We start from the raw sequence: 13,702 nt of genomic DNA, 5'->3' as shown, positions 1-13,702 counted from the left end.
CAGTACAAAACACCGGGGAGGGGCGGCGCCCCCCACCCGGAGCGGGGGAGGGCCTGAGGAGGGCAGCAGCCCGCTGCCCCGCAGCCTCCCCGAAGCGGTTGGCGCTGCCTAACGGCTGCGCAGCGGGGCGCGGGCGGGCGCAGCGGGGCGCGGGCCGGGCGCAGCGCGCTCCGCCGGGGCCCTCCCGCTCCCCCGGGCGGAAACGGCGCGGCCGGGACGCCCACCCCGGGGAAGGGCACGGCCAGGCCGCGCACCCGAACCCACCGAGCGCTGCGAGGAGACGGGGCGGGGGGAGAGCAGCAGGCGGCGGCGCGGGGAGCGTCACCGCCGCAACAGCCGGTCCCGGGCGCCTCGCCCACGCGCGCGCCCTCTCCGTTTCCCCCCCCGTCACCTAGCAACCAAAGAAGCACCGTCGCCTGCGCACGCGCAAGGGCTACGTACTCTTACGGCGCTCAACGGCTCCAGCCCGCGGTTCCTCTTGCGCGCATGCGCATTCCTTCCCGCTCCGACTGGGGCCCTGCGCATAACACGCGTCCCGTATGTCCTTCGCCGGGCGCATGCGCAATCCGAAACAGCGGCGCTGCCGCAGACCCCTCGCCCTCAGTTCCCATGAACGCATGCGCAGCGGAATTTGCTGCGTGTTGCCCCCTAGCGGGAATGAGCAGAGCTGCTCTCGGAGCGCTGCGGACGGGCTCTGCGCTTCAATGAATGGAGACGGGGGGGCGGGTACCCCCGCCAATAGCGTGCGGGGGCCAGGCAGGCGTGCCCCGAGGCACGCTGGGAGTTGTAGTTCCGATGGGCAAGGGGTTGCCTAGGGGGCGGGAGCGGCGACTACAATCCCCAGGCAGCTGCGCGGGGAGGGCGCGCCCCGCCCCTCCGGTGTACCTTAGCGCAGCGCTGTCGCCGTTGCAGTCGCACTTTAGAGGTGACCTCGAGGCTGTCGGACCTGCTGCTTGTCTTAGCCATGGTCGGTACCGCGCTCCGCTCCCGTGCGCGTCGCCTTTCTTCCCCAGCCGGGGGTCCTCCCCGGGGCGAGGGCGCCTCGTTGGGGGGGCAGTTGGGACGGGGTGACCCTGGGCTGTGTCCCCTGGTCGGGGCGGGGGGTCTCCCCTCGGGGAGAAGGAGCTCCGTAATGGCGCCGGCCCCCCCCCCGCGGGCCGTTGGCGCTGAGGCCGCCGCTGCGGCGGCTGCGGGCGCCGCACCTGGGGGCTCTTTCCTCGGGCTCCAGGCCGCGGCACCGCAGCAAGGCCCGGGCAGTGCCTTGAAGGCCTGCTTGGTACCGGCGGGAAGGGCGCCCCGTGCCTTATTCCGCTCTCCGTTCAAGCGGCGCTGGCCCGGGGCTCTGCGGTCTCCTCTGCCCCCGCCGAGGCCGCTCTGAGGTGACCTTCCTCCATCCTTGGGCTAAGGGGAGGTCAGCGTCGGCCCCCGACACACAGGCCTGCTGCTTCTCAGCCTCTTCTCTCCCTCAGATAAATTCAGATAACAGGTGTGGGGAAAATGCTGCCGATTTGCGGGAGGCCCCTCGGGGAGGTTTTCCTTGCTTGCGCACCTGCTCGGTTTACCTTGGTGAAGCGGTGCCTTGCAGCCTGCTGCTGCCCTTCAATGACTTATGTACACCTTTCCTAAAACCCCAGCTCTGGTTGAGGCCCATAGCTTATAACTTTGCCTTCAAGAATATGTGAATGCTTGTTCCTGAATGTCATCTGATTTTAAAGGTTCTGGGTGTAATTGTTTTCTGTGTTAGTTACCTCAAGGGAAAATGCCTGCAAAATGTTTTCCCCCCTCTGTTTCATCCCTGCTTGCCATCAGAAGTCAAACTATTCATGTAGATCCCCCAAAGTGCCAAGGAGTCCCTCTGGATCTCTCTTGAGGTTATACAGATGAACAGAAGTACTTTGGTCTTCTGCAGCATGTGACTACTGCCTGTTTGTGTGTGGATATATACGCACACTTGCAAAGTTGTGCACAGAGACCCTGCTTCTTTCTATAATCATGAAAACATCTGCATCTTTCTTCCAGACTTTATACCCTGTTATTCAGACACTTACTTTGCTTTTGGTGCTTTGCTGTAGAGAAGATACTTGTGTGCCTTAAAACTTATCTAATTAATTTTAACTATAGCCTAAAAGCTAAGCACCTCAATCTGTAAACCTTAATTACGCTAATTTTGCACTCTTATTTCTATCCGAAATATGGATCCTCAGGGGTGACCACAAGACGGCAAGCTTTATTTTGGATTTGCGCTTTCAGAACATTGACTACCATGAATTTGCTGGTCCTCAAGAGAAATTCTGGTTGAAAATGTTACTTTAATGACCAGGTTTTTTAGAATGTCGTTGTTTTTATCTTATTTTCTGTATTCTAATTATGCATTCAGTATTGTGGAAAGGCATTAAACTTCTGAAACAAAATCACGTGTCTCTTGATGTAATTGCTACTAGCTAAATGAAATGGAAAAAGTTTTGTAAGGGCACCTTTCTGAAGGTCATTTCTTAAGGAAAGAATTCCTTTGGAATTCTGTCTATGAACTGTAGTGCTGCTGGGGTTACTAAAGCGCACAGCTATCTTGCCAGTACTTTCTACTGCATTTTCAAATACTTTTGTTGTCAGTGCATCCTTATTGTAAAGTGGGAGGGACAAAGGGAAAGCTTGTTAGGCAGGCTCTAAATTTCTGAGGAAATACGGTTTAACTAAGCTCAGTAGTAAACAAAGCATTCTTGTCAAGCAAGGTAGCTTGGTTGACTTTAATGTTCTGTAATAATGTTAAAATGATGGCATTCTATAAACATAAAGTTTAGTAGTAATTATGTTTATAGAAGTCTTTTCTAACTGTAAGTAGTAATGCAAAGTCTATCACTTGTGTAGATTGGACATAGAACTTTTGATACCCACATCTCCTGATAGATTGTGGGTTACTTTAATATTACTCTTACTAACCTTTGTAACCTCCTGAAGCATAGTCAGCTTTTTATAAGACCTGTTCTACGGTGTAGTACTATTGTCATGCATGGTTCAAATATTTTAGGTCTGCTACTACCAGCAGTAATCACAGAGATAATTTAGTCACTGAGTTCTTAAGCCAAAACAAACAAACAAACCAAAAAAGTCATTAAACCCACAATTTCATCATTTGATATTAGAAGGTCTACTCTTATCTATGATAATTTAGGGAGGAAAATGTGTCAGAATTAAGGGGAATAAGATATCTAGGAATGCAGTGCTCACTTCTCTTTTCCCCCCCCTCCTTTTTATCATTGTCTTTACTCTGTCTCTTAAAACTTTTTTTTAACTATATATTTGACATATGCAAAGAGGGGGAGGCTTTGAAACCATATAATTCAGTTTGGTTTAATTTATCCTGTAGTTCATTTACACCTGACTGTTAGTAAAGGTAACCTCTGTAGTTACCAGAGCATGAAAGCATTCTTATCGAAGCCCCATGTAGGAGCCAAGTCATGGTTTAAAGTGCCTGAACATGAATGCATGAAACCTCTGTGAGGGAGAGAAAGAATTTGCCTGTTATAGGGACACTGTCAGCTTGAGAGCTAAGTGCTTCTTTAGGTTCCTTCCCTCCAAAAGTATCCTGAGATGCTCAGTGATACCAGTTCTTATGTATGATGTAAGTTAAATTTTCTAGGGGGAATTAGATGTCTTTTGTTTTTGTAAGAAATGCAACATTTCTGAGTTGTTAATCCAGCTTCTGGAATCAAAAGACAGTATGAAAATTTCGTTGATACTAATTGTTTGTTTTTGGAAGGGGGGAGGGGGAAGCCAATGTACTGAAAGCTTGGAGAGAAAAAACAAAACAAGTAGATAGTAATGCTCACTCCTTCAGCCATCATGTCTCTTCCTCCCTGCTCCGTTTCAAAAAAGGGGGAGGAGGACAGGAGGGATGGTGCTAAGCAAACATAACTTTTGGAGAAGGCTGAGCTGACTCACAACTAAATTTTTTTTCTTAACAAGGCTAAATGTTAAGTCTGTCTCGGTAAAAATAGTCTTACCTCTTTTCTTTCCATCTTCCTTTCTTTCCTCTTTATGTTGCTGTGCTAAAGACTTAACCATACAGGAAATTGTTTATGTATAAATCACAGATTAAAGTGCATATAGAAGAAAGTTCTGGTTGACTTTTTTTCCCCTCTTGTGACATTACAAGAAATACTACATTAGATAGACCCTTTCTCCTTTGCAACTCAGGAGTCAACATTTTTCAAGGCCTCTTTCCACTTCACCAGAAATCCTGGAGTGTCAAATTCAATTGATTTCAGATACTATGTAATTGGAAGAAAATGTGTTCTGCTGTTATCTCCATGAGTTCTGGAACAGCATGCTTAGCATGGGATCACTTTTTATATGCTACTGATAAGGGATTTTACCCAGGCCAAGTTTTTGCAACACAATAACTTTCCAGTACTTATTTTCCAAACTAATATGATTAGCTGTCTCAAAAGACTATTCATTATTCCATTTACTTTGGTAATATATAGATTCTCCTTAGCAACACACTAAAAAGTGTTCTTTAAAATCTGATATGCATCTGTAGTCTGTGCTGCTTATCATTCAGATATTTCAATGAATGTGTAGGATATAACTTCTCTAATCTAGAGTAGTGTAATCTCAAGTAGAGCTCACTATTCTAGAGAGCATCTAGTGTAAAGTAGTGAATAAGTTTTGAGATTTTAAAATGGCAAGAATTCTTTGTCTGCTGCTCTTCCCCCTCCTCGCTTAGTTTTGGCAAGACTTGAGAGGTGAGACTCCCAGTAGGACAGATTCCAAAGGAATAATGCAGTTCAACACCGTAACTGGTAGTTATTTAATCAAATATTTTAAGAATCATTCTGGTAATGTAGACAAAATCACACTGAGTTCTAAATTTGAGAGTTCAATAATTTAACTTCATCACTTATGCTGTTATTTTACTTAGTGTATAACAAAGTAGCTTCTAGGTGGCCTCATTTTTATGATTATCTAATACTAGCCTGATGCAGCTGTGCTTGGATGGTGAATACTTCAGAGAAAATACATTCAAATCCAAAAGTAATTTTCCAATAAATACCAATGTCAGGAATGGTGGTTGAAAGGGATCTCTAGAGGTCATCTAGTCTGACCTCTTGCTCTGAGTCTGGAGGTTGTCCAGTCCAGCCTGGTATCAAGACTTTTGCCAACACTAGATCAGGTCAGCTATGCCTTCAGGCCATCCAGGTTTTGGTTTTCTGAGCCTTGAGAAGCTCCAAAGATGGAGATTGTACAAACTCTGGGTAACCTGTTCCAGTGCTGTAGTACCACATTAGTCAAGAATTTTTCTCTCTTCAAGCAGAACCTCCCAAGCTGCAATCTGTGGCAATATCACCTTTGTAACCCTCCTTGAAGTAGCAGTAGGCTGCTGTTGGGTCTCCCTGTGTCCTCTGCCTTTCCAGACTGTGCTCAAGGCTCCTGACCATCTAAGTAATGCTCCACTGGATCCTGTCTGGTTTTTTAACATTCCTCTAAAACTGGAGGTCCCAAAAATGGACTCAGTATTCCAGCTGCAACCTCACCAATGCTGGGCAAAAAGCAGTAGTAACTGCCTTTGGTCTGTCAGCTACACTCTTCAGAACGTAGCACACTATGCAGTTTAATCATTTAATAGATAATTGAATATGGAAAATATCTTTTTCAATAACTCAAATGATCATCTTGTAATTATCTGCAGAAAGTGAGCATGGAATTCCAGCAGACTAGTCAGAGCCCCCTTGTGTGTGTTTTAGCACAATCTGCCCTGGCCCTATTGCATCTAGGAAAAAAGGGGCATGCAAAAAGCAGGCTTACCAAGTATTGGATTATGAATATCCTTTGGCAGGCTTTGTTTTGCTACTATTAACTAATCTGTAGTGTTTCCAAAGTCTTGGTTCTGAATAACAAAATAGACTTTTGCTACAGAGTAAGACACTCCCCCCCCCTCCCCATTTGCAATATAGCAATGTATTGGCATAGTCTTTTCCCAGTCTTTTGGAATTCTGGGTCAGTTTGGTAATGGGCAGTTATATTATGGACGTTACGTTATAGACAAATATAGACCCTAGCTTTTGTCCATGGATTTGTTAAATTGCTGTGTAACAGTTCAGTGAGGCAGTAATTAAAGTCCGCTAGATTCCTTGGCTTATGGCATTCAGTAAGTCCTTGCTGGCAAGTAAGCATTCAAAATGCATAACAAAAACAGTCCTCGGTATTGTAAGAATCTGAAAACTGGCAAAACATGACAGCCTGTAAAACTTGCATAGTAAATTTGAAGTACAGAAGTCATGGTATAATCCAATAAGTGGGTGCATGTTGTAAGTGCTTATGCTAAAAAGACGTTGATGTTTAAAGGAATCCAAGCTTTTTTTTAAAGAGAAAAGGGCAAATGAATTTTAATTCATGGCATTTTGGAAGCTTTTCCAGGAGCACTTCTTGTTAGTACATTTTTGCAGGTGTGGTCTGTTTCTGTTGAAGACAAGTAGGAGTTGCTGGTGGTTCCAGCAGAATAGAAACAGGATCCTAGGAGCTGGCCCTGTTCCACATCTGAGCACATGCTTTCATCCAGAGTAAATACTTTTAACCCTATTTCTGTAGTAACCATTAATTTTTACAGCTCTCAAATAGGGTGACACTGTACTGTGTAACAGTGGATAAGTCTTGGTTATACTCTCTTACAGGCTGAACCAGTCAGAGTCCTGGTGACTGGAGCTGCTGGGCAGATTGCTTACTCCCTGCTCTACAGCATTGCCAAGGGAGATGTCTTCGGCAAAGAACAGGTAACTGCCACGCTGGGTTATCGCTTGTCTCTGCTACGCAGTAATGAATGAACTAATGTCAGGACTGCAGTCCCGAAGAGACTTCTTTTCTTGTAGGTTTTCAAAATGGTTTACCAATATGCAAGTAACTTATTCTTTGAGTGGAAAAATGGAGTCTTGCTCTATGTTGTGCAAGGTTTCAGTTGTTAGTCGTGCTGAAATTTTTCAGTTTTTTGTAAATGGATTTTAAGTTGCTACCCCTTACACAAGATAACTGTTTCTAGCAGGTAACAAGACAAATTCTGTTTAAAAGCAGATGACTGTAAGCCCAATTCAAACTAAGCCATTCTTTTCTTTACAGCCTCTTGTTCTTGTGCTGCTGGATATCACTCCCATGATGACTGTATTGGAAGGTGTAGTGATGGAGCTGCAGGATTGTGCTCTACCACTGCTGAGAGGTGGCCAAAATTTTTCTTGTATCTAAAATATGTTCTAATACAACTGTTCGACTTCTGTATTGCTGCAGCTGGTGTTAGGCAGAAGGATATTATAGAGATCCTTTCTTGGTTTCCTATTTTATGGAAGATAAATTAATTAAACTTAGTCTGCAAACTACGAATAATGTTGCCTCTCCAAATAATGAGCTTTATTAGAACTGTAGATGTCTAAGTTTTGGCTTTTATCATCTAATTCTGGGTTGTCAGCACATACAACAAATTGTCAGATAATTGTCCGTATATATTGTATTTTGGTGTAGTGGTAAAATAACTTTGAATCTTTGGATACGCCCACATGCTTTTACTAAATGAAAAATCTTAAGTCTTTAGAAATGCCCTATGAAAAAAGACACAGAGAAATAGCTCATCAGTCATCATGTTATCAAGCTAAGTTCTTATAGTCTAGTGAAGTGCAAGAAAGGAAGTCAGTAGATGCTACTGAAGTTATTAGTTACTTGAAAAATGTACAGTTTCCAACTCATGCACTTGTACACACTAATGTACTTCTTCAGTTTGAAGTGTTTTTAAGGGGAGAGAAAAATTTCACTTGTGTTGGTACTTGCCACTAAATATTAATGAAGAACATATGTACACACACATGCACGTGTATATATATTTGAAGAGGGAGAGAGAAAAGGTGTCTTTTCACATAGGCCTTTCTCCTGTGTTTTCAGAATTTATATTTAAAGCTTTAGATAAATATTTGTATAGCAAAACAAAGAACTGACTACTGATAAATATTTGATCTGTGGAGTTAGGGCCAAATGACTATACTTACTATTTTTGGAAGGGGGAGGTGTTGCTGATGTCAGATCAGATTATATACTATTTATGAGCCAAAGAATAATCCCATTAACATTTTGCCATAAGTATTTATCTTACTTGTTTTTTTTTTCCCCTTTCCTTTTCTTAGAGGTCATTTCAACAGACAAGGAGGAAGTTGCATTCAAAGATCTTGACATAGCAATTCTGGTTGGCTCCATGCCAAGAAGAGAGGGCATGGAGAGAAAGGATTTACTCAAAGCAAATGTGAAAATTTTCAAGTCTCAGGGTGCAGCCTTGGACAAGTATGCCAAAAAGACTGTCAAGGTGAATATAGAAACTGAATTTTAAAAGCCAACTCTTTTTTGAGTTATGTAAAGAATACATTGTAGAATGATGCTGCTTAAGTATGATCCTATTCTGTGCATACATTCCTTTAATCTTGAATGTGGAATATTCTCTGGGGCTTGATGAGATATAATAGCTTAAATATGTAGATGATTTAGTCCTAAATTCATTCACTGTCAGAAGGTGAATCTTGCATTGTATCCTATATTCCACAGATTCTCTGAAGCTGTTCAGCAGTTCTTAAAAAAAAAAAAAAAAAAAAAAAAAAAAAAAAAAAAAAGTAGCCTTCTGCTTATTATCTGTCTTAGCTGGGAGAACTAAATTATCCACATGAAATTTCCTACTTGGTATGCATCTGTGGCTTTAACATAATGACCCTTAACTTCAGTATCAATATGGAATTACAGTTGCACAAAAAATAGGCTTTGTTTAGGTTGTTTGGGTCTTGGTCTTTAATGCAGCATTGGAAGCTTTTAATTGTTCTCTCTGATTCCTTCAGCACAGTTAATGGGATCATGTGGCTGCTCTCCTACTGCTCTTAATCTCAGACCCAGCCTCTGACTGTGCTTTATAACTGACTTTTTAATGTCTACTTCCTCTGCTGATGAACTTCCTACTGATTCTAAAGACTTGTTTGCTTCTTTATACAGTTGGAATAAAAACTATCAATGTAACTATTGCAGAGTAATGGAAAATTAACTGAATTTATTTTTAAAAGGGAAATACAAAGGGAGGTTTGTAGATTAGTTTGTGTGACTGAGATTATATGGAGTTGGATGTTAATCATTTGAGGCACATTAGTAGATGAAGGAAGAATAAAATCGGCTGCCCATAGTAATAAATTGATCTAAGTTCAGGCATGGTACTTTACTTTAAACTGCCTATGAACATTGAGATAAGCAACTGTTCTGGCCTTCTTGTTAATTATAAAGCAATTATATATATATATATGACAGCCGAGCAACCTTCTATAAGGTGATGGCTGATGCACTGTGGACTGACTAGTGTGTGTATTGTTCTTTCCCTGTATCTAGTAGCATGGGGATTGAAGCCAGGCTGTGGGTCAGTAATGTGGATCTTCTTAAAAATCCTATTCTCATTCATGTTTGAATGCCAATATTATAAAGAAAATGCCTAGCTAGAAAGTATTTTTTGCACACTTACAGAAGATTCAGCAACTATAAACACACACCTAGAACAATCTTGAAGACAGCAAGGGATTTAGAAAACTTAACTTCTTGACAATTTCTGTGAAGGCAAAGCCATGGCTTATATACTGATTTTTTTCTATATTTCAATTAAGGAAGTGATTTTGCAGAAATAGCAGTTTGACTAAATATTGACTTCTTTTTGCTTCTTCATCTTTCCACATCTGCTTTCCCCTTTGTTTTCTTCTTTAGGTTGTGGTAGTTGGGAATCCAGCAAATACTAACTGCCTGATTGCTTCAAAGTCAGCCCCCTCAATACCAAAGGAAAACTTCAGCTGTTTAACTCGCCTGGATCACAACAGAGCTAAATCTCAGGTAAAAAGAACCTGTTCAAGGCAGAATGTTTCCTGATGTCTCTGCTAAATAGAAACAGAACAATGCTTTCAAAGAAACCATGATTTGAGAAGCTGAATTTAATAGAATCTACATTTTCTTAATTTCCTATTAGATTGCTCTGAAACTTGGTGTGACTGCTAATGATGTGAAGAATGTCATCATCTGGGGGAACCACTCCTCCACTCAATATCCAGATGTTAACCATGCAAAGGTGAATGTGAAAGGAAAGGAAGTTGGAGTTTATGAAGCTATAAAAGATGACAGCTGGCTGAAGGGAGACTTTATCCTGGTAATATCCTGTTTTTTTAATGATCTTTCTGTGCTTCTGTTTTCTCTTAAATTCATTTAAAAAAAAAAAAAGTAAACTATGTAACTAACAGACTTAGTGAAGCAGCTCTTCCTATCTCACTAGAATAAATCATCTTCAGAAGACTTGCTTCTATCTGTTATTTGCTGTTGAAAAATTTAAGGCATTATGAAACTTATGTAAATATTCTAGAAAAATCCATTTAGAATGCTAAAAATATTCAGTGAAAATAATGTTGATCTTAGCTTAGTCGTAACCCATGATCTGATACACAAGCACCACCAACAATTCACTTTAATGAGTTTTTCTTGGGAGCTTTGTAGATGAAGTTAGAAAGATCATCACTCCTCCCCAATGCTGCTCCCCTCCCCAGCACCAAAAAAAAGCCGAGCGCCCCCCACCCCCCTTTCTAAGTCTAAATCTATGGCCTTTCCAGTAGCATTTCTTAAAAACAGTCTTAAAAATCTAGAAAACATGTGCAAATGTTTTAATGTAAGGTAGTAATAAATAAAGGTAGTAAAATAAACAAAGGTAGTGACTGATCAAGAACACAGCCTACTTCCCTGCAATATAAAGGGAAACGGGATTACTAAAGCCACTGGTGAATGTTATTCCAAGCAGACATACTTAACTTGGTATTGCAATGTTAACAGCATGCTGATAATCGGGTACTACTTCCTAGCCAAGATGCACTTAGTTTGGGACAGAGGATGTATTTTGTCATCTGCCCATACTCTGTCTTGCTTCCTATCTTGTCTTTAGATACAGCTTACTCCAGTCTATGCTTTGCTCTGTAGAAAAAATGGTTGTACGCTGACAACCAAAGTTCATGAGCCAGACAGTAAGCGAGAACCTGTTATAGGAGTTTCTCGTTGGCATGTTCTTGGTTCTGTTCCTCCTCATGTGGCAGGAGGCAGGTACATCTAGGTACATTGTAATGCTGGTCTATGCTAGAGTGGTCTGCCTAGGACAAGGAGATTTCATAATTGCTCCTTTCAAGGTTGGAATCTGGTTTGCATAGAGCCTTACCAAAATTTATTAAAAAAAAAACAAAACAAAAAACCTACTAAAATTTCAGCAGCTATTCTGATTCTAAGTGCAATTCTTAAATACAGTCTTGAGCACAGGGAGTTAGTTTCAACCATCTTCAGGCATTAAACAAATTGTATGCATTAAATATTGTAGGATGGAGACTAGCAAGTAGTTCACTTTGCTATTTAGCTAAAAAACTAAATTCCCAGTGTTGCTCTACAAACTTTGTTACTATGGACCTGTATCTATTATCCTGATGGTCCATGCTTGAAAGATCTGGTAGCTTATGAGAGAAGTTAGGCTGCTAGCTATAAAGTAGGTACTGAGGACTGACTAAGCCTCTGAAATATTCCATTATGGTCTGACTTGGCCAGACTCTTCTAATTGTATTTTCTGGGTTGCATGCCCTGTTCATTTACTGATAGAACTGTATCTTGACTGATTAAGTTAAATAAAGTTTGTAAGGTGGTCTTTCCTCATGGCATTTACTAACAGCATCTAGACCAAGCCATGGTTTTGCTGCTTAACAATTTAAAGGTTTTCTTTTTGTTTTTTGTTTCTTCTCCTTTACCTGCAGACTGTTCAGCAACGTGGAGCAGCTGTTATCAAGGCTAGGAAGCTGTCCAGTGCGATGTCAGCTGCCAAAGCTATCTGTGATCATGTGAGGGACATCTGGTTTGGCACTCCAGCGGTAAGATGTAGCACTTGAGTAAGTGCTTGTTTGCCTAATGCTTTGATTAATGCCAGTGTCTTTGACCTCAATGTATGTGTGAGGAGGGAAGAATCAGTTTTTCTGGAATAAAGTGTCATAGGAAATGCTGTGTGTGTGTGTGTGTATAAATAAATAAAAGCTTAAAATTTGCTTGCTTCTAGCAGTGAAAATTTACTTGTCCCTGACTCTTCTGTTTTCCAGGGGGAATTTGTTTCCATGGGAGTCATTTCTGATGGCAATTCTTATGGTGTTCCTGAAGATTTGCTATATTCATTCCCTGTTGTAATTAAGGTAACTAGACCATAATTAAGACTAAGTATCTTCTGTAAGATCTAGCTGACATGTCATATGAGCTTGTCAACACTAGTGCTTTTCTTATTGGACTGCAGTTGCTGGGAGGTGAGCCTTTAGCAGCCTTTCACAGAAGGGACCATTATACACCATTTTGTAGTAGTTGTTGTCAAATAAATACTGATAAAAAAGCAGAGTCTGTCATGACTAGCTACTGCTGATGGAATCCTGTATCTGAAAACAAAATTCATTTCTACCTGATGCAGTTTTTAAGGCCGTAAGCTTTGTCTCTGACCATGTAGACTGCTTTTTAGGAAGCAGTCTTACTCTTAGCTGTTTTATAAGTTCAGGTCTTTATAACTGAAGTAAAATAGATTTTTTTTTTGTGGTGGTGAACAACACTAATCACTATACTAACTCAATGTTGCATTTCATTTTGAGTAAGCTAAGTTCCAAATTAGCCAAACTCAAAATCCTCTTCAAAGTTGATGCTTAATTCCCTGTAGTGCTTACACAGCAAAGTTAGCTTTGTGCAGACTGAATGATGCTTGTCATCATACGGACTCTTTCCCAAACAGGACAAGACCTGGAAGTTTGTTGAGGGTCTTCCTATTAATGATTTTTCTCGTGAGAAGATGGATCTGACTGCTAAAGAGTTAACTGAAGAGAAGGAGACTGCTGTGGAATTCCTTTCCAGTGCATGACTAGGTGATCAGGAATTACAAAATCACTTAAGAGTGGAAGAATCTAAAAGTCGTCTCTAAGTCTGCTACCAAACATTATTACTGTATTCAAGTCAACTGTCTGTGGCAACTGTGCATTTTAAAGTTCATATGCTTACTGGTACTGTTGTGCCTATTAAATTATTAGCAATGAGAATATTAAATAAGTAAAACTAGTTTGTTGACCAAACTTTCTGTTCAATACTATTTGCTTTCTGTGTATGATACAGAACAATTGTTTGCCTCAGCCTTGGCTACTAATGCACAATCTTGGTTTTGATTAGAATTTGGCACTATTGGAACACGTCCTAGCCTGTGATCACTTTGCATCCATCTGCTCAACTGAAAATGAAATCAAAATGCCAATATTTTTCCTTGAACTAGTACTTCAGTGACTCAAACTTATCAGTGCACAAAGAGACTCCAAGTATATACTGTTCACTCTGGTTATGTTCTACAATGCTTGTCAATAGAAATATTAAAAGATGCTTGATCACATAATGGCTAAGAGTAGTCTGTTGCCCTTTATTTACACATTTCAGTTACATAGCCAGCTGAGTATGGTAGTACAACTAAAAAAAAAATTATTCTAAGAGAGATAAGGAAACTAGTTCTAAGAGGTTTTCTTGACAGCCAGCACTTTGATTTGTCTTAGCCAAAATTGTTTTATGTCAAAGTCAGACAGAGGCTAAAGACAGTAGTTGGGCAGGCATATCCTCCAGTGTTACAATTCAGAAG

The 13,702-nt window shown here is 41.3% G+C and overlaps 2 protein-coding genes across 2 annotated transcripts in view; one reads left to right on the top strand and one right to left on the bottom strand.

Moving 5' to 3' along the window:
• Nucleotides 1-368, bottom strand: part of WDPCP (WD repeat containing planar cell polarity effector) — a 152,985-nt gene extending 152,617 nt beyond the window's left edge. Inside the window, exon 1 of the mRNA XM_067294664.1 lies at nucleotides 265-368. The gene's annotated coding sequence lies outside the window, so the exon portion shown is untranslated. The remainder of the gene's footprint in view (nucleotides 1-264) is intronic.
• A 493-nt stretch (nucleotides 369-861) lies between these two features.
• On the top strand, nucleotides 862-13,465 carry MDH1 (malate dehydrogenase 1). Its single transcript, XM_013961577.2, has 9 exons — nucleotides 862-967; nucleotides 6,672-6,770; nucleotides 7,111-7,207; nucleotides 8,160-8,335; nucleotides 9,757-9,879; nucleotides 10,013-10,189; nucleotides 11,817-11,930; nucleotides 12,153-12,242; nucleotides 12,821-13,465. The coding sequence occupies exons 1-9, from the start codon at nucleotides 965-967 to the stop codon at nucleotides 12,944-12,946; spliced, it is 1,005 nt and encodes a 334-aa protein (XP_013817031.1). The 5' UTR covers nucleotides 862-964; the 3' UTR covers nucleotides 12,947-13,465.
• The last annotated feature ends 237 nt before the right edge of the window (nucleotides 13,466-13,702 follow it).

Source organism: Apteryx mantelli, chromosome 3 (assembly GCF_036417845.1).
Source record: "Apteryx mantelli isolate bAptMan1 chromosome 3, bAptMan1.hap1, whole genome shotgun sequence".
NCBI classification, from domain to species: domain Eukaryota; kingdom Metazoa; phylum Chordata; class Aves; order Apterygiformes; family Apterygidae; genus Apteryx; species Apteryx mantelli.
Note: the sequence above shows the minus strand (reverse complement) of the source record. Positions and strands in the feature narration are given on the sequence as shown.